Genomic DNA, 20489 nt, shown 5'->3' on the forward strand with positions numbered 1-20489 from the left:
CTAATTCTTTAAATAAAGTTTTAGTTAAGCATTTACATTTCATCTTTGAAGGGGGGGAGAGAGATAAGCAGAGGCCATTTCAGCATTTGAAAAGAAGACAGCCGTGACCCAGCTAGAATCAAGTTGCTATTTTATCCCAGAGTGTAAACTATTTCATATGATAAAGGGATACTTCAAATAAAAGTATCTTTGTCTTTTGTCAGATTCCACATGCCTCTGAAACTTGGATTATACCAAGTCCATCGCAGTTCAGTACGACCATTTTGTCTCTTTCAGAAAAACAGTCATAGATACTGATGTTTAGTCAAAATAATCCTCAATATCAATATTTGGATCCAAAAGGTCTTCGCCATAGCGGGAGAGATCCATCTGATTTAGAATCAAGTTTTCAAAAGTTTCTTCCAAGTCTGTTTCTCCTATCAGCACTGCTCCCAGCATTCGCCCATTTTGCATCACCACTTTGACGTACTCCTGTCCTTTGGTGCACCTCAACATCAGTTCATGGTCTAAACCCAGGCCTTGAGCATTGTATTTTCCGAGTAGCACCACCTAGACAAATACCAAGTCACAGCAAAGAAATATGATATACAACTACTGCAAAAAGGCACAGAAAGCACTTCTTAAATCCACTAAACTCATTATTGACTTCTATACTGTGCAGAATAAAGGTGGTCCGCTGCAGGGAAAATAATTTCAAATGTCAAGGTACTTACATATGTCTGATCACACAGAACTTAATACTATGCGTATTTTTAGTCACTTGGATATTTAAAGAACGTGACGACATTTTGAATTCATTTATGTTCTATGCATATCTGGGCCTTCTGCCATTAAAAATCAGATAAAAGTCTTAATAGCATTTTAGAAATCCAGTATGAAATTGCCATTATTTTAGTCACGAAGAATTTGGAGTGTCTTGTACCAGATATGTTAAAATGCCTTCTCAAGGATCAGGGTTGGTAGCAAGTTCTTATTTCTGCCCAATTCTGTATCCACATTTAGAAATTAGAAGTAGAAAGGGGCCATTTAAGGCGTCAAATCCAACTTCGGCTCGGTGCAGGGCTCCAAAGGAAGCCATCCCAGACAAATAGCTATCTAGAAGTGGTACACAAGACATTTTGGATTTGAAATCTGTGAGCAAAACATCTGTTTGGATTATTTTATAAACGTTTAAAGCTTGAAACAGCCCATTTTGCACTTGAAACCATTCTGCCCTTGGCATAGGCGTCTGGAGTTGGGAATATTTCACATAATCCTGCAGTCCAGCTTTTGTAGTAGGGGAGCCTACTGCTCCTCTGGTGATTACTTCCACTGTGCTTGGCATAAAGTTTGGCATCTCTAAGCTTGCTTAACACCTGCTTGAGGAGGCATTTGTGTTCCTCCTCAGTTTCAGTGTAAATGAGAACATCGTCTAAATAAACCAGGACCCCTTTAAACAAATGATCATGTAACACTTCATTAATCAATTGCATGAAGACCCCGGGCGCCCCTGCTAACCCGAAAGGGAGGACTTTGTACTGAAATGAACCCAATGGGCAATTAAAAGCAGTTTTCCATTCGTCTCCAGCTCATATGCGGATGTGAAAATAGGCTTCACAAAGGTCGAGCTTGGAAAAAATCTTGCCCTTGGACAAATGGGCTGAGAAGGGTTTTTAAGTGTTCCAAAGTTAGCTGGGCATTGGATTTCAGGTGTCATGAGTAAGGATGGCGAGCAGGGGGCTCCCACCCAGACTGTCAAGCGCATGCGTAGCACTGAGGAACTGTTCAGCCATTCAAAGAGACACAGATCGGGACCGCCTTAACCTTTGGGGTTTATATGGCTGGGTTTTCCCACGCTTTCTCAGTTTGTTAGGATTATTGTTAAGTACTACTAATAAATATTAGAGACCAAGTCCTCGTCTCAGTGTGTTTCCTGGTAATCAGGACACAGGTGCTCAATTAGGGCTCTGAATTTGCAACAGCCATTTATCTTCAACCCGGTGGTTAACCTATTAGACTATGTGTTGCAAATCTATAACAATGGATGCTAATTCAATACACAATAGTTCAGTAGCTCTCAACTGGCATGAAACTAGCAGGGCATCATTTCCTTTGCAACTGTTTAAATTCGTTACCTTGTAATTGAAAAACTTTGTAGTGTGAGCAAAGAGTTCAAAGCTGAAATCCATATCTATAGGTTCTCCTAAAGAGTCAGCGGCCATACATTTTGCAGCGTACCAGCCCATCTGTCGTGCCTGGGTCCAGAGCCTCATCTGAAACAGCACAGCAAAAGAGTTTCATCACAATGTACAAACCGTCGCTTTGGAATTACGAGCATGCTGGCTGGGGAATTCTGGGACTAAAGTCCACACATCTTAAAGTCGCTAAGGTTGAGAAACACTGCTCTGGAATACGCAGATATTAAAACAAAGGGAAATAAATAAAGTCTGGGGAGAAGTTATTTTGGTTGCCTTTTTCCAAAATGAAGAATTAGGAAGTTAATTCAGTTAGGGTACCATGCTCTTGAAGAGGTTTCTGAATTTCACATAAGGTCAGAAGACAAGCAAAAAGCTTGTTCATTCTCAGCTTATGCACCCCTCCTGGATTGGGAGGCCCTTCAGACAGTCATTCGTCCTGGTCACCCCACAGCTTGACTACTGCAATGTGCTCTACGTGGGGCTGTCCTTGAAGACCAGTTGGAAGCTTCAAATGGTCCAGAATGCAGCAGCATAGTCAATAATGGACATGCCTGGGTATGGCCATGTGATACTTCTTCATGAGCTAAACTGGTTGCCAGTATGCTTCCAGTACAGTTCAAGGTGCTTGTCACCACCTATAAACCTCTATATGGCAGAGGGCCTGCCTATTTGAGAGACTGCCTATCTCCCATGGTTTCTGCCCAGTTGGTACATGCTGGCAGAGTTGGCACACTCCAGGTTCCTTCAATTAAACAGTGTCATCTATCAGGACCCAAGAAGCATGCCTTCTCTGTCTAGTGCCTGCTCTCTGGAATGAGAGCTCCCCTGAAAATCCCTGTTGGCATTCTAGAAGGCCTCGAAGACTTGATTGTTCTCCCAGACCTTGGGGTGGGCTGAATGGAGCCCCTTATTAGTTGTATTTTGTGTATGTATTTTTGTATTGAGCCACTGGATCCCATCTTGTTTTTGTTTTGTATTATGTTTTGATTGTTATTACATTGTGAGATGCCCAGAGACAATTTGGAGTCAGGCAGGGCCTAAATCAAACCAAACAAATGGATCGATAAATACAATTTATTTGTGGTCAGGAATTGCAAGTAATTCCAGACACCTTTAGAAAGTCCCCTTCCAACTCCCAGTCTGATCTAGTGGTTAAGGCACCAGGCTAGAATCCAGGAGACTGTGAGGTCTAGTCCCGCCTTAGGCCTGAAAGCCAGCTGGGTGACCTTGGGCCAGTCCCTCTCTCTCAGCCCAACTCACCTCACAGGGTGGTGGTTGTGGGGAAAGGAGGAGGAGGAAGGAGTATTAGGTATGTTTCCTGCCTTGAGTTATTTATAAAAATAATAAAGGTGGGATAAAAAATTTTTTTTAAAAATGCAACTGAAGGACAAGTCATAGCATGGATTTGTGGGAAAGAGTTATGAAGGACCACAGGTGGCTATACAAATGTTTAACCTTTTAACTGTCACAGGCTGGCTCCCAAAGTTATTCCCTCTGAGAGATACACAGACATTCTTAAGTGCAGAACAAATCAGTATTTGCTTCACCTGCTGCCAAACTGGGCTGGGTTCCCATGATGTTGTACAAATGTCTCCTGCTGCATAGATGTTTGGGAGAGAAGTGCGCATATATCTGTCAACTTTTAGACCTCCATCTTCACCTAGAGCAAACTAAACATTTCAGAGAGAAATGAACATTTCTGTGAAAACAAACAAACAAAAATCCAGGAGATACCACTTCGCTGGCATTTTGTATAATACAATTTTTAAAGGCATAATGCAGAAAGTCCATGTGCAGCTGCACCTCATTTCCAATTGAATCACAACAATCGCAAGTCCCAGATCTCTATGACTTGAACAGATCTGAGTATCTTGGCAGGAACACTGCAACCAGGAATCCTTTTTTACATATTGAAGAAGCCAAGAGAGTAAGAAGCAGCCAAATATATTCCATCACAGATGCTTATTTGAGTGCGGACAGTAATACGTTGATTTAACAAACCCTGATATAGCAAACTTCAGATGCAATGGAAAAACTGGGGTGAAATAAGTCCATTATATATAAAGTAGTCTGGACAATTCATGTACATCTATAACTTCTGCATCAATTTACATCATTTGCATAATGATGGGTTTGCATAACCCCAATTTGCATAAATTTGGGTTTAGTAGACATCTCCCCTCTTCTACAAATCGTCTCTTAAATTGAGGTTTCACAGTAACTGAACCTCATGTAAGTAGTAAAAAAAAACATTGGGATTCATCAGACTTTAAAAACGTCTTCCAAACTTTCTAGATGATGAATTTAGAAAATTACCATCCATCGAAATGTAGATATCATTAAAGGCAAAGATAGCCAAATTAGAACAGGATCCATTTCTATTGCGGTATTTCTTTATTTTTAATAAACCGCTCCTACACTGGGATTTTAACATCACGTAATCCAATATCCCAAGTAGGCTATTTATCCCAAACTAACAAAATTTCAAGTTTATATTATTTTAAAAGAGTTAGAATTTGGGGAAAAACACCTGAAAAGCCAGGTGGCTTAGGTATCAAAATAATCACATCTCTTTTTGAAAAACGAGCTTTCAGTTATTTCCAGATATGAATCCTTACATTATTACCATCAAGGAATGGCTGAACATTTGGAATCACTCCAGTTGCGCTAACAATGAAGTCACAGCCATAAATCTTCCCGTTGGTGAGTTCCACATACACAGGCCAAAGCTCTGAAAGCATGAAATGTTTAGGTGTTAGATTACATACCGTTATGTAGGTGATATGAAAATCAGCCAAGAAATCAGGGAATAGGAAAGATGTTTCCCTTCAAGTGATCATCTGCGTGGTCATGTTTATGAGTTCTGGGCCTCTGCAGGAAGCTAAAACCGGTAAGAACATGGTTCTCGTTCAGTGGTGTCCATGGTGGGGGGGGAGGAGTCAAAACCAGGAAGATGACAACCCAGTGTTGCAATGCAAGCCCCACCCCTTTGGAATGTTCAGGTAAAAGGGGTGGAGCTGGCATCATGGTACTCCATCTGCTATCTCGCTGATTTTGACCACCTCCTGCAGATCCTACTGCCCTCATTCATGCTTAGGAGGGGGAGGGTGGCTCTTGCGTTCCTGTTCCCAACCACCACGGTGTACATTACAACCTGTATTTTTGAGTCTCACTTTTGGGCAATATACTTCCTACACTGGGTTGAGCCTGGCCCTGCCAAAACATGTCCATCTCCAGTTGACAGAGCTTCATCAGTTTCGATGGCTACCAAGGTTAGAGACTTGATGCTCTACACAAACCGAGCCATGTAGTCTTGTGGATCAGAGAAGCACTCTGAGTTTTTTTTAATGATTTACCTTCACCTGCTTCTTCATTCCTCTTGTCTCCTAGAGCTTTGGGGAAAGCCAGGGATACCTTCTGTGACAGCTTGAACTCTTCTTGGTGGTATATCTTCTTTATTTCACACCGGTACTCAATATGAACTTGGTGGCAAAGCTGGAAACCATCAACAATTACATTCATTCATACTTTAAGTCAGTGGTTCTTAAACTGTGGGCAGTTACCCCAAGGGTAATCAATTACCCAAGGGGAAAATTTGGGCACATCCTGGAGTAATTTGTAAATTTTGTGAATCAAGGATCCAATATGGGACTGCCACTGTCAAGATGCTTATGTAACACAACAGAATCTGGGTTTTTTCTTCTGGTGAGGGGTAATGATATTATCTGAAACCAGGAAAACGGGTTATTGGATCAAACAATTTAAGAACCACAGCTTTAAGTGCGAACAATACATACTTCAAGCTGGGTGCGCAGGCATCTACAGTTCATCTACAAAACTGCGTCACACCATAACCCTTTTAGATACGTGTGAAACATCACAAGGTATGTACCAAGGGTTGAATCACAATGGCATGAGACTATTTTTAGCAGACTGACCAGTCTGACTCCCACTTATGAGGTTGTCACTGATTGCACATGTGTTTAGTGATAAGATTCCTCCAGACATTTTGCTAAGCTCCATAAGAATGTAAGATTTGCCATGCTAGAGCCTCTCAGTTAAGAACTTCACATGTAAATTACATGGCTGCACAACCAGTCCTCACATACACCTGAAGCAGCTTGGCTCTCAGAAAGATAGCTAGCAATGATCAAACTGGCCCCCATTCAACTATTTGCTGATCAAGGAAGGCCGAGTCATTCTCCTTGGAACCTGAGGATTTAGAATGGACTAGCAGAAGGAAAACCAAGATCTTATGGTAGATCCTTCAAGCTTGATGCCTGCTCCAGTCTGATGTATGTGATGTATATCTGGCCTTATAATATTACTATCCCAGCTGCTGGTATTTGATCCACGTACACAAATGGCCCTGTAGCTAAACAAATGACATTAACAGTCCTTTCTGCTGTTGTTATTAGCTATTTCTGCAATTAATGGGTTTCAAGGATGGTGCCTTGGCCACCAGCCCTATCATCCATGTCTTGAATGGAATGTCTGACTAGGGAAGCATGAGCTTAGTAGCCACACTCGGCTAAGGGCCATACCATGCTCCCTCTCACTGGAGGTAGTTGTTTTTTTTTTAAGTTCTGTGAGCATACAAAATAAACAGTCATACCTCTTTTGTTCCCTTTAGGTGCAACTGCTCATGCCAATCTGGGCCTAATGCACTTCCTGTTTTCCCAGGATTTTCTGCAGTTTGTTCTTCTCTTTCTATTGGGAAAAATCAAAGATTTGAGAGAACGAGAGATCGACAGAGAGAGAGAAAGAGAGAGAGAGCATAGTAGTAAATAACATGATAGTATTTTGTTTTTCTGGATTTTTTTAAAGGAAGCTTAGAATTTACATCAGTTTGCACAGTTCAAAACATGGAATATGTGCGTATTGGGCAGATGGAATGGTTTTTAGACAATGACCCATGGAAGAGTTGAGGTTATTCTACCTGCTACGGTATATTTTGTTCTTTTACAAGCTGCTGGAGGCTCCATTTTTTCAGCCGTGAGCTTTGGAATCAAGAACTCAGCTGCTCCTGCATCAAAAAAAGTATTGCCAATTGCTTGGTCTTTGATGGCCCAAATTACTTCACAACCTTCAATTTTGTACCTGTGGGTAGACAGACACATTTTAAAAAAAAAAAAAATTATTATAATATTTTCATATTAGGGCTGATTAGGACATAGGTTAAAGGAGGCTGAGATTTATTGAGCATTCAGTTAGGAAATGTAAGAAAAAGGTGACAGTGGCTGTTTTAAGCAAAGGGTGGACTGAGTTTTGTTTGTTAAGCTGCTCATGCTGCATCCAATCTCCTAAAAAGGCACAGATGTTGAAGATACTACTACTACTTTATTACATTTATATGCCACCCAGCTTCCAGCAACTCTAGGTGGTTCTGGTCCCTGGGATTATTTTCAGCTAAATTTTGACAATTCAAAGTCTGCAATCGGAATGTCTGACAAGAGCTAACCACTTGGGACCTTTGTGGCCAAGACATTCCAGATACCAGGGCAGATACCTTGCTATCTTTCCTGTTGTGGAAATGGAGCTGTAGGAGATCTGTGGAAAAGCCTGCAAAGTCCCTGCAGGGCTCAGATGCTCTAGGTGCCATGACGATGCAACAGCCAAACCCTATTCTTCCCATGTTTACAATTGAGAACGGGCTAGAGAATTACAACGGTCCCCCAACAAATCTTTATTGATGGATATAAAAAAGGGATGAGGCTTCAGTTGTGGCTCCCATCTTGACTGTTTGACACACCCACGCACCCACACTCTCCTGGCTTCATATTTGGGAAGAAGCCTGGAATTCATCAGAGGGTATCAGCACATTTACTACTGTAGAAACCTATTAATCATGTTCTAATTATATGTTCAAAACAACTGGATACTACACATAATATAACAGCAAAAGGTGAATCTATTGCCAAGAATTCATTGTCTATTCCATCCTCCAGACCTACTTACACCAATTCCAGTGCAATGCCACCATTTCCTACTATGGTTATTCTTTTAGCTTTGGCTAGATGTTGCTGAAATTCCTACATTTGACAAAGAAAGAGATACTATTAGCACCATAAAAGATTCTAAGTCATCACTAAAGCAAAGCAAAAATCCACTAGTGTCAATTTAAAATGCCAAGAAGTGGAGATGGCTAGAATTCAGTTTGTGGTGGTGGTGGTGGTGGTGATGAGCTCATGCATTCTGGAAAAAAGGCTGTCTTAAGTAGGTATTTTCTTAATTTTCTATTTATTGTTCTTTATTTTTAGTTTACTTCTTTAACTAATTTTCTTTTTTTAATATATTTGGAATTTATCCAGAGACATTTGCCATTGAGTGAATGAAAAATATATTCCACCACTTTTAAAAAAGGATTCTGTTTTAATAACCCTTCTATTCCACACAGCAATTCCATGGCCCTGAAACAGTGCTGCTTCCAAGGTTCTTATCTGACTCACAACATTATTTTCTCTTGCAGTCTTCTTTTGCTTCGCATTTAAACATTTTCAATTTTTTGTCACATTAAGCTTCACTGTTGAATTCCCTGATTAGGGATGATGGCCAGAGATCTTCTCTTTTTACATCTAGCAGACTAGTTAAAGGAAAAGAAAATCCACATCTTTTGAGAGACATCTGCGGGGGAAATCCTGGGTCTCTCTCTTTGGATCACTGTGTTATCTGAAGCTTAGTTCTCACAGAGGTTCAGCATCGACATCTGGCCTCATAACTGGTGGGCCGATCTGAATTTTATATGCCTAATTCTTTTTAAAACAATATTAAGTCATCAACCATTAGTCTCACTGTGACATTCAGTTCATACTTTAATGATCTGTTGTGTGAAATAGTTAAGGTTAGTTAATCATGGATCTGCCCCTAATTAATTCCAACGCATGATCTAGCAGAGAGGGGATGAAAACATCTCCCTCTACCCTATCCACATTTTATAAATCTCTACCCTAACAGGAAGTTAAGAAAGAATGTTGGTTCTTGATAGTGGTTTAAGTTAGACTAATGAACATCAATAGCGTAAGGATTTGATGTAAGCAGCTGCATGCTTTAAGATAGCCAGATGTTGGAAAGTGGTTTCTGGGTTTCATTGTGAAGCTAAATGGAAAGAACACAGCAAGGCCCTTTAACAAAAAAATTGGCACATCAGAAATAGCTCCAGAGAGGAAGGACAAGAAGGATTTAATTAACTGATATCTGGTTCCATTTGTATCAATTGTACAAAATAAAAATGCTTGCCTGAATAAACAAAAAAGGATGCTTAATATATAGATATTATATCCTTACTTTCTTATGCACACACACACACACACCATATATGTAATTACATCCTCCCTTGGATAAGAGTCCACTGGCCTCAGTTCACATTTTGAAAAAGTATAATTCAATTTGTGGTAGAAGTTAAAGCCAATATTGGTTATTTTATCCTAAAGATCTCTACCATGCCTTAATCATCTTTTCTCCAAATACTTTTTCTAGGTCATCTTCATACAGCTTTTCTGGACTTCCATCATTTATTTTTGCCTTTGCTGCTCCTAACTGCAATTCAGTAGCCATCCCTAAATCAAATCTCTCCAGACTTGCTTTACTACAGACCCATCAAATCTTAGCTAGCACATGAACAGGTCATGCTGGGAACAAAGAAAGTTATAATCCAGCAAAACAGGCTGAGAACAGCTACCATTCCACAGTACCATTTCTGAAATGAAGTAGCTAAAATGGTACATTTGCTATGTCAGGTCACCTGTATTCTTAGCTACAAGTTTTCAATGCTGTCACAAATGCTAACGGTCCATCACAAGCATGCAAGCAAAGGGCATTACCACCACACTGTCTGTATCTCGGATTCCCAGCACATAAGGGTTTCCTTCTGTAATCAGTTTTGGTTTTGCTCCAGCACACAAACAGAGTTTTTCAAAGGTATACTCCCGACCAGCTTCAGTGATGATCTTCTGTAGCCACATTAAAAATGAAAAACCAAAAGGAAGAATTAAATCAAAGCAGGGTCTCGATTTCACATCAGGAACCAATTAGGACAAAGATAGGTAGTTTGCGCTACCATGAAACATCCAACGCATTCCAGAAAAGCAAATTAAGTGTTTGCATTTGCATAGCAATGCTGAGATTGTATATTATTGATTATGTACTTATTCAATATCCCTATACACCACTTCCTGTGTTGAAGCCTCTTGAAGTGGATTACAGTGCAGCAGTACAATACAAAATAAAACCTTACAGTAAAACAATATTCAGTAAAAAAGATTCGTTAAAAAAGTGGGGGAAAGAGGAAAAGCAATTCTTCCAACATTCCTACCAGGAAATGCTGATTAAAAGGTATGTTTTCAGTAAGGACCTAAAAGATGTAGGTACTTCCTGAATTCCAGAGGTTGAACCTGGCTCAATAGCTAACTGGCAGCCAGTGCAGTTGCTTCAATAAAGTTGGGACACCCTCTATCCTTTATTTCCCCATCCATCCATCCATCCATCCATCCATCCATCCATCCATCCATCATCTATCTACTGTATCTACTGTGTCTGTCTGTCTGTCTATCTATCTATATATATCATAAAGTTGGGACACCCCCTTTCTTTCATTTCCATACACAAACAGACAGACAGACAGACATAGTAACAAAACAGTGGAGATCTTAATATTAAGTAATTAGTTCAAGACTGAAACTATTATCATACAACTAAACTGCAGTGGGGTTTTTTTCATGTTGTACTTTGGATGAAAAGTTAAGTAATCTTATGCTTGTAATAGCGACATCTTAAATTGCAATTAATACTGATAGAATTTCTACATTTCTCTTCTTATTTTCAACACTTTAAGCTTTCTAAATAGTAGAATGTTCACAATTTTTAACCCTATGATATAAACATGGCTGCTTTGAAATCTGTATTGAGATAATATAATGCATCAAAATTTGTAACGTTACAATAAAAGGAAGAAAAGAAAGTTGGGACACCTGCACGGCCAGATGCCTCGCTCACTCAGCAACCTGCCCGCCATATTCTGTAGCTGCTTGAGCAGGGTTCCTCAACCTTGGCAACTCTAAGCTGTGCGGACTTCAACTCCCAGAATTCCCCAGCCAGCAAAGCAAAGTTGGCTGGGGAATTCTGGGAGTTGAAGTCCGCACAGCTTAGAGTTGCCAAGGTTGAGGAACCCCGAGCTTGAGCAAATGTAAAGGGAGGCCCGCAGGGATCAGAGAGTGGCATGGAGCCCATAAAATGGCAGTATGTTCCTTGAGTTACTGTGCTCTCCTGGTGATTGTACTGTATGGTTTTTAATTGTTCTAACATTTTGTATGTTTGTATGTTTGTTTTATTTTGGGTTTTTTTTTGCAATTGTTGATGTTTTAATGGGAAGTGACCCAGAGTCACAAATGTGAGGTGGGCAGCTATATATGCTATATACAGGTAGTCCTTGCTTAATTATTGCAGTTGGGCCCAGAATTTCAGCTGCTGAGCGAAGTGGTGATTAAGCGAATCCAACCCAATTTTATGACCTTTTTTGTGGCAGTTGTTAAGTGAATCACTGCGGGAGTTAAACGAACCACGCAGTCATTAAGTGAATCACGCGGTTCTCCATTGATATTTCTTGCCAGAAGCTGGCTGGGAAGGTCAAAAACGGCGATCCCGTGACCACGAGACTGTGGTGGATTTCGGTGGTGCCACTGATTCTCAGGAAGGAGGGAACACATTCCAAGGAGGTGGAGGAGGTAAGAGGAGTCCAGGAGGCAATGGCGGGAAAATGAAGAGGTTCAGGATAGCCCCGCCCTAGAGTCTCCCAGGTTATTCCCCCTTAGGTTAGGTAGCTTTAGCCTGGCAAGATTCTGTCTATACGGTGTGGGCAAATAAAGAACTGGAGTTTGAATGGACTGACTCTTCGTTGTTCTTGGGCTAAGCCTGATAGAGATGTTGTGACGGTCATAACCGGTTGCCAAGTGCCCAAATCATGATCACATGACCACGGGGACACTGCGATGGCCGTTAAGTGTGAGGACCAGTCGCAAGTTGTTTTTCCCACACCATTGTAAGTCTGAACCATCACTAAACAAGTGGTTGTTAAGTGAGGACTACCTATAAAGTGATTAAATAAATAAAAATAAATGCATTATGATAATTTAAACATGAGCTTGCCAATTCATGAAGAAATATAGCTAGGCTTCTTCTGTTCAGGAAAGGGTATAATTGGGGTATCAGCCACAGCTGGCAAAAGGTACTGCTAAGCACAGAGGAGCCTCCAGGGAGAATGATACTTCTCAGAGCACCTCTTAACTATGGAGTTGTTCTTTCTGAAGAAGTACAACTTTATTTAAAACAGATATGCTTTCCAGTTCTCTACTCTGATACCATCTTTAGCCATCATGAAAACAGTTAGTAGTTACATTGGGCAGGGTAGGCTTAACCTGGTGTTCTCACAGGGGCAGAGTAGCACCAGCAAGTTTCCAGAGCAGTGTTTCTCAACCTTGGCAACTTTAAGATGTGTGGACTTCAACTCCCAGAATTCCCCAGCCAGCCATGCTGGCTGGGGAATTCCGGGAGTTGAAGTCCACACGTCTTAAAGTTGCCAAGGTTGAGAAGCACTGTCCCAGAGAGTTGTTCAGATGGACAGCAGACATCCCTCTTTCAGGAACATTTTAATTGGGATTCCACATGAGCAAGGGGTTGGGCTTTAAGGACTGAAAGTGAACACATAACATTCCCTTATACTTCATCCAGCAGTGTATCTGTCATTCAAGCCACATTCCGGTTTATGAGCAAGACAAAGATCCCCATGAGTGAAACTGGGCTGGTGATTGCAGTCATGCAGTTGTTTTAGCAGCCACGTGGAAGTGGTTGGCCACTGCCTTCTTTGGGATGAAGTTTTTGGAACTACCCAGTCTAGCCTACAGCCCTGGGATTCCCAAGTGATGCCCTACCCAAGTCTTAACAACAGCACACTCTGCACAAATAAATTAAATTAAAGAGATAACCATCAGAACCTACGTTATCCTCTAACCTACTGGCTTTTTAACGTATCAAGGGTGTGTCTGATCTCTGAAATGGAAAGCCATATTCAATATTCTCTATGAAAATAAAAAGATGAAAATTTTAGTTACATGGTCTTTGCTTTTCAGTTGACTCACTGCAGAATGTATAACTTTAAGGTTGGAGTAGTGTTTTTCTAAGATGCTGTTGGCTTGCTCTTCAACGTCAAATTCTTCTAAAGCTCGGGAAACCTGTTGAAGAAGTAGAAATCAAGAACTTGGGGGGGGGGGTTCTTAATCTAGAACTTTCTTTTTTGTCCCTTTGGATCAATTTTGACTTCTGGCCATTTAATGGTCAAGTCTGGATAGTATTCTTGCCTCCTTCCCAGGGCTGAGAGAGAGTGACTGGCCCAAGGTCACCCAGCTGGCTTTGTACATAAAGGACTAGAACTCATGGTCTCCCGGTTTCTAACCTGGTGTCTTAACCACTGCACCAAAATGGCTTTCACTTAAGATCTTTTTTTTTAATCCATTCAATTGTGTCTGATTCTCAGCAAGTGCCTGGACAAGACCCTGCAGTTTTCTTGGCAAGGTTTCAGACGTGGTTTGCCATTGCCTCCTTCCTAGGGCTGAGAGAGAGTGACTGGCCCCAGGTCACCCAGCTGGTTTTGTGCCTAAAGTAGAATTGAATTCAGGATCTCCCGGTTTCTAGCCTGATGCCCTAACCCCTACACCAAACTGGCTCTCACTTAAAATCTACTGATATACAAATACACCAGAAAAGCCACCAAAGAAGCATAGTATTTCCCAATGCATGTAGGATGCTACTGATTAAGCAAATCATTTGGTGACACTCTACTTTTTTCTTTAGCCCTAAAAATGGAGATCAGATCGGTCTTACCTGTTTGAAGTTCACCACTGCTTTTATAACAGGAGAAGCAGTAATTAAAAAAATCTCTTCAGAGGGAAACTCTGCAGCCAGCTTGTTAAAAAAAAAAAAAAGAGGAAGATATTGAGATTATCATTCTGGGACATTTTGTCCTAACACCATGTCTGTCCAAGCTCTTCGTGTGTAACCTCAATGGTTAAACCAGTAAACTGGATACTGCTCCCTGAATATTGGCATTCAACTGCAGACTGCCTAAAATCATCATGATAATTGTCATACATGAATATGGCAATATAGGTTGCCTGTTGCATGGAGTTAATATAAGGCGACTATATTCAGTCTGCAGAAATCGATATGGCCACTAGGTGGGAGCAGAGAAATACAGAAAACTTCATCCATCTAGTGCAGTGATTTTCAAACTTGGCAACTTTAAGATGGGTCGACCTCAAATCCCAGAATTCCCCACCCAGCATGCTGGCTTGGGAATTCTAGGAATTGATGTCCATCCATCTTAAAGTTGCCAAGTTTGAAAAACACTGATCTAGTGGCTGTCAAGGATTTATAAAATGTTTAGATAAGGATGCATTTATATAAAAATACACACATTTATAAATATATACATAAATGTGTGTGCTTACAGTCTGGATTTCTCAGTTTTTGACTTCCCCACTAGGGATAGTTAACATTTTAACCTCCAAGGACAAAAAAGAATGCCCCACACAAAGATGGAAAATGGCATAATTTCAATCTAATCTTTCTGATTCTTTTTGTCTTTTTGTTTCATTCTCTTTTCATGGGATGGAAGGAAGTGTCCTCTTGCAAACTGTAAAAAAAAAAATACTGGATTTTCGATTTTGGAAGACCGGATAAAATTTATTGTCCAGTTTTTAGGAGGTATAATTTCTAAAACAGATTCAAACTTTTTCAAGCAATTTGATAATTGGGACCAACCAAGGCGCTAGAACCATTCTCTCTTCCTCTCTCTTTCTCTCTGTATTTATTAAAGATTTCCTATTCTATTCAACTTCAGCAAAGGATCGTTACCTTGTCGTGGTGCTGGAGCTTGAGCATCTCAGTGATGCTGTGAGCTAAACCGTGAAGGGCCACCCAAGACGGGAAGGTCATGACAGAGAGGTCAGACTAAATGCGATCCCTGGGGAAGGTAATGGCAACCCACCCCAGTATTCTTGCCATGAAAACTAAATGGATCAGTACAACCAGAGATATGTCGGTATACCATCGGAAGATGAGACCCCCAGGTCGGAAGATGGTCAAAATGCTACTGGAGAGGAACAGAGGATGAGCTCAACTAGCCCCAGACATGATGACGCAGCTAGCTCAAAGCCGAAAGGACGGCTAGCGGCCGACGGTGCTGGTGGTGAATGGCAAATCCAATGTTCTAAGGATCAACACACCATTGGAACCTGGAATGTAAGATCTATGAGCCAGGGCAAATTGGATGTGGTTATTGGGGAGATGTCAAGATTAAAGATAGACATGTTGGGCGTCAGTGAACTGAAATGGACTGGAATGGGCCACTTCACATCAAATGACCACCAGATCTACTACTGTGTACAAGAGGACCACAGAAGAAATGGAGTAGCCTTCATAATTAATAGTAAAGTGGCTAAAGCAGTGCTTGGATACAATCCAAAAAATGATAGAATGATCTCAGTTCGAATTCAGGGCAAGCCATCTAACATCACAGTGATCCAAATATACGCCCCAACCACAGATGCTGAACAAACTGAAGTAGAGCAGTTCTATGAGGATCTGCAGCACCTACTGGACAACACGCCTAAAAGAGATGTTATTTTCATCACGGGAGACTGGAATGCTAAGGTGGGCAGTCAAATGACACCTGTAATTACAGGTAAGCATGGCCTGGGAGAACAAAACGAAGCAGGACATAGGCTGAGAGAATTTTGCCAAAGCCAACTCACTCTGCATAACAAACACTCTCTTCCAACAACCTAAGAGACAGCTTTATACATGGACTTCACCAGATGGAGAACACCGAAATCAGATTGACTACATCCTTTGCAGCCAAAGGTGGTGGACATCTATACAGTCGGTAAAAACAAGACCTGGAGCTGACTGTAGTTCCGATCATGAACTTCTTATTGCACAATTTAGGATCAGACTAAAGAGATTAGGGAAGACCCACAGATCAGCTAGATATGAGCTCACTAATATTCCTAAGGAATATGCAGTGGAGGTGAAGAATAGAGTTAAGGGACTAGACTTAGTAGATAGGGTCCCGGAAGAACTATGGACAGAAGTTCGCAACATTGTTCAGGAGGCGGCAACAAAATACATCTCAAAGAAAGAGAAAACCAAGAAGGCAAAATGGCTGTCTGCTGAGACACTAGAAGTAGCCCAAGAAAGAAGGGAAGCAAAAGGCAACAGTGATAGGGGGAGAGATGCCCAATTAAATGCAAAATTCCAGAGGTTAGCCAGAAGAGATAAGGAATTATTTTTAAACAAGCAATGCGCAGAAGTGGAAGAAGACAATAGAATAGGAAGGACAAGAGACCTCTTCCAGAAAATTAGAAACATTGGAGGTAAATTCCAGGCAAAAATGGGTATGATCAAAAACAAAGATGGCAAGGACCTAACAGAAGAAGAAGAGATCAAGAAAAGGTGGCAAGAATATACAGAAGACCTGTATAGGAAGGATAACAATATCGGGGATAGCTTTGACGGTCTGGTCAGTGAGCTAGAGCCAGACATCCTGAAGAGTGAGGTTGAATGGGCCTTAAGAAGCACTGCTAATAACAAGGCAGCAGGAGCCGATGGCATCCCAGCTGAACTGTTCAAAATCTTGCAAGATGATGCTGTCAAGGTAATGCATGCTATATGCCAGCAAATTTGGAAAACACAAGAATGGCCATCAGACTGGAAAAAAATCAACTTATATCCCCATACCAAAAAAGGGAAACACTAAAGAATGTTCAAACTATCGAACAGTGGCACTCATTTCACATGCCAGTAAGATAATGCTCAAGATCCTGCAAGGTAGACTTCAGCAATTCATGGAGCGAGAATTGCCAGATGTACAAGCTGGGTTTAGAAAAGGCAGAGGAACTAGAGACCAAATTGCCAGTATCCACTGGACAATGGAAAAAGCCAGGGAGTTTCAGAAAAACATCTCTTTCTGTTTTATTGACTATTCTAAAGCCTTTGACTGTGTGGACCATAACAAATTGTGGCAAGTTCTTAGTGGTATGGGGATACCAAGTCATCTTGTCTGCCTCCTGAAGAATCTGTATAACAACCAAGTAGCAACAGTAAGAACAGACCACGGAACGGACTGGTTTAAGATTGGGAAAGGAGTACGGCAGGGCTGTATACTCTCACCCTACCTATTCAACTTGTATGCAGAACACATCATGCGACATGCTGGGCTTGAGGAATCCAAGGCTGGAGTTACAATCCCTGGAAGAAACATTAACAATTTCAGATATGCAGATGATACCACTTTGATGGCTGAAAGCGAAGAGGAACTGAGGAGCCTTATGATGAAGGTGAAAGAGGAAAGTGCAAAAGCTGGCTTGCAGCTGAACCTCAAAAAAACCAAGATTATGGCAACCAGCTTGACTGATAACTGGCAAATAGAGGGAGAAAATGTAGCAGTGAAAGACTTTGTATTTCTAGGTGCGAAGATTACTGCAGATGCTGACTGCAGTCAGGAAATCAGAAGACGCTTAATCCTTGGGAGAAGAGCAATGACCAATCTCGATAAAATAGTTAAGAGCAGAGACATCACGCTGACAACAAAGGTCCGCATAGTTAAAGCAATGGTGTTCCCCGTAGTAACATATGGCTGCGAGAGCTGGACCATAAGGAAGGCTGAGCGAAGGAAGATAGATGCTTTGGAACTGTGGTGCTGGAGGAAAATTCTGAGAGTGCCTTGGACTGCAAGAAGATCAAACCAGTCCATCCTCCAGGAAATAAAGCCAGACTGCTCGCTTGAGGGAATGATATTAAAGGCCAAACTGAAATACTTTGGCCACATAATGAGAAGACAGGACACCCTGGAGAAGATGCTGATGCTAGGGAGAGTGGAGGGCAAAAGGAAGAGGGGCTGACCAAGGGCAAGATGGACAGATGACATTCTAGAGGTGACGGACTTGTCCCTCGGGGAGCTGGGGGTGTTGACGAGTGACAGGAAGCTCTGACGTGGGCTGGTCCATGAAGTCACGAAGAGTCGGAAGCGACTAAACGAATAAACAACAATTCTATTCAAATTCTTAACAGATCTGAACTTTTTAAAGGAGATTACTACAATCCCTTAGAGTGAGAAATGCAGATAATCTACAATATAGCCACGAAGTTGTTGTTGCTGTCGTTGTCATCATATAAACTCTCTGCAGGATGCACAACGTATCAGTTGGCTAAGCCGTCCCAGGACTTAATACAGAACACAGCACTTGATGAGCCTTGGTCTCCACTAACTAGCATGCAAGTCGTTTCAATTATTTCTAGACCATTCAAAATCTTCATTTTCTTCTTCTTCTTTAAAGACAGTGTAAAAAACTGGAACCCCCATCTCTGCAGGCTCCCCCTGGGTGAGAGTGATTTCGTGCAGTGGAGGGCACCTGCTGCTCAATTTCTAGGGCACAAAGATCCTAGATCCCCACCTTCCCTCCCAACTTTTAAAAAGGAAAGCAACTCTGAGCTGCAAACGCAATTCGGAAGCGATCCATGCATTGACATCTTCACTTTGTAACTCTATGAACCAATCAGGAAGTTCCCGCCCCCCAGTACGAGATATTCACGGCAGGAAAATTTGCTACGAGGCGCATGCGCAGAGAGGCGCGCGCCGATAAGGGCGAAGAACGAGAGGTTACCCGCTCAGCGCACGTCACTCCGGCAATCCCGCCTCCTACAACGAGGAAGCGGCTCCCAGGGGTACCGGACGCCGGACGCGACTCGGCAGCCATCTCCGCCTCTATGGCTTCTGCTACGCTCCGGCTGGGCAGCAAGCGACTCGCTCCGTGGTCCTGGAGAGGAATTGTGACTACGGGTTGCCGTGAGGCTCATGTAGTTCCACTTGGCGTTTCCTGTGTGTGTCAGGGGGCGTGGCCTAGAGGTGAAAGAGGCGACTCTCCACTGCCACCTACCGTTCAAAAGGTATCGTGCATTTAAGGAACCGAACTTAATGGATGCTAAAGTCGGACTGGGTTAGTTCTTGGATAAGGAGACCACTGGGAAATCTCACAGCTGTAGACTAGATTGGGAAGCAGCCTTGGAAAGACTGTAGTGTCAAATCACCTCCTTAACTTTACTAAGAAAGCTGAACAGATATGCCTGTGAAGTCATTGAGTTTGATTGCAGGAAGCCTTTATTTTAGCCTTTCATTAAATATCAACAAGTGTTTCTGATCACACAGTGAAAGCCTAAATGCACTGTTTCCTAATTTAAGTGCCTCAAGATGTGTTTTACAATTCCTATCTATCCCACCCAAGTTTAGATCTTCCTCTAATTTTATCCTCACAACAGCCCTTTGAATTAGGCTAGGCTGAAACATAGTGGCATTTTTGGCAGAAGATGGTAAGTCATGGTTTGCTAATCACACAACACATCAAGCTATTACCTATAGTTTACAAACCCCACTGGCTGGCTTCATGCAAAATGCAAATAAGCAAACAAAACATGGTTTTTGCATGTCATAGACCAAGCAAGCTTTGTTGATGGAATGGGAAATATTTAATTCTGGCACTCTCTAATCTTATCAGATGTAGGCTGCTAAACACCAGGCACCCACTAGATGGTAAGAGAGAGTTAGAACTTTACTGCCATCTTGTGGTCGTCTGAATTTTTGCAGCCCAGAATTTCAAGTGTGCTTGTTATGAGAAGCTCAATAAAATGTTTACCTTCCTGGCTATTTTCTGTTAATGCTAAATGGACTCTCCGTTTTCAAAAGCCATAGATTTCTGAATCTCTCTTCTTACAGAGAGTGGCCGGGGGCGTCAAAATCTGTAAGATGGTGGGCTCAGTGTTGACCAACTATAGAGGTCTGTGCCCAAAATGTCCACCTTGTGGGCTTTTTAGAGATGTTTTTGGCAAGATGCTGAGCCTCTTCTAAAAGATACTCTGTTGTTGTTATCCTGATATGACAGGTGAGGAGTTTAATAGAGAGGAACTGATTACGATGATGCAATGTAGACTGCTTCTCCTGATATTGCAGATTTAAGATGTATAAGAAGTCACAGCTCCATCCTGTTCTGTGCTCCCCATGTTGTAGGGAGGAGTAAGATTGATTAGTCTGAACTAGCATATCTCATGCTTTCTGGCAAATGGGGAACAACTCTAAAATACAGAGATATTCCCATGTTATCTACTGTTGAGGGTGAAATTTCCTGTAGCTGCCATGATGTCTGTCTCCCTCCCTCCTATATCTACATCTCTATCCACTCTATCTATATTTATACCTATATATCATCTTCC

General features: G+C 41.6%; 1 protein-coding gene across 1 annotated transcript; it reads right to left on the reverse strand.

The window, feature by feature from the left end:
* Window positions 1–31: 31 nt before the first annotated feature.
* PYROXD1 (pyridine nucleotide-disulphide oxidoreductase domain 1) lies at window positions 32–19049 on the reverse strand. Its single transcript, XM_063309014.1, has 12 exons — window positions 18890–19049; window positions 14049–14129; window positions 13280–13399; window positions 9998–10126; window positions 8136–8209; window positions 7117–7277; window positions 6793–6887; window positions 5534–5672; window positions 4796–4908; window positions 3725–3847; window positions 2115–2252; window positions 32–549 (listed from the first exon to the last, which is right to left on the reverse strand). Exons 1-12 carry the CDS (start codon window positions 18980–18982, stop codon window positions 301–303), a joined length of 1515 nt encoding a protein of 504 aa, XP_063165084.1. The 5' UTR covers window positions 18983–19049; the 3' UTR covers window positions 32–300.
* Window positions 19050–20489: the final 1440 nt, after the last annotated feature.

The sequence above is a fragment of the Candoia aspera genome, chromosome 7, assembly GCF_035149785.1.
Source record: "Candoia aspera isolate rCanAsp1 chromosome 7, rCanAsp1.hap2, whole genome shotgun sequence".
Classification (NCBI taxonomy): Eukaryota; Metazoa; Chordata; class Lepidosauria; order Squamata; family Boidae; genus Candoia; species Candoia aspera.

Bases quoted from the DNA above. Each gene is read 5' to 3' on its own strand.
- PYROXD1 (XM_063309014.1), bottom strand. From the start codon at position 18,982: ATGGCTGCCGAGTCGCGTCCGGCGTCCGGTACCCCTGGGAGCCGCTTC. The intron at 7,278-8,135 runs GTAAGTAGGTCT...GTCTACCCACAG, and splicing joins GGCATTGCACTGGAATTGGT to GTACAAAATTGAAGGTTGTG. The intron at 5,673-6,792 runs GTATGACTGTTT...GATGGTTTCCAG, and splicing joins ACCTAAAGGGAACAAAAGAG to CTTTGCCACCAAGTTCATAT.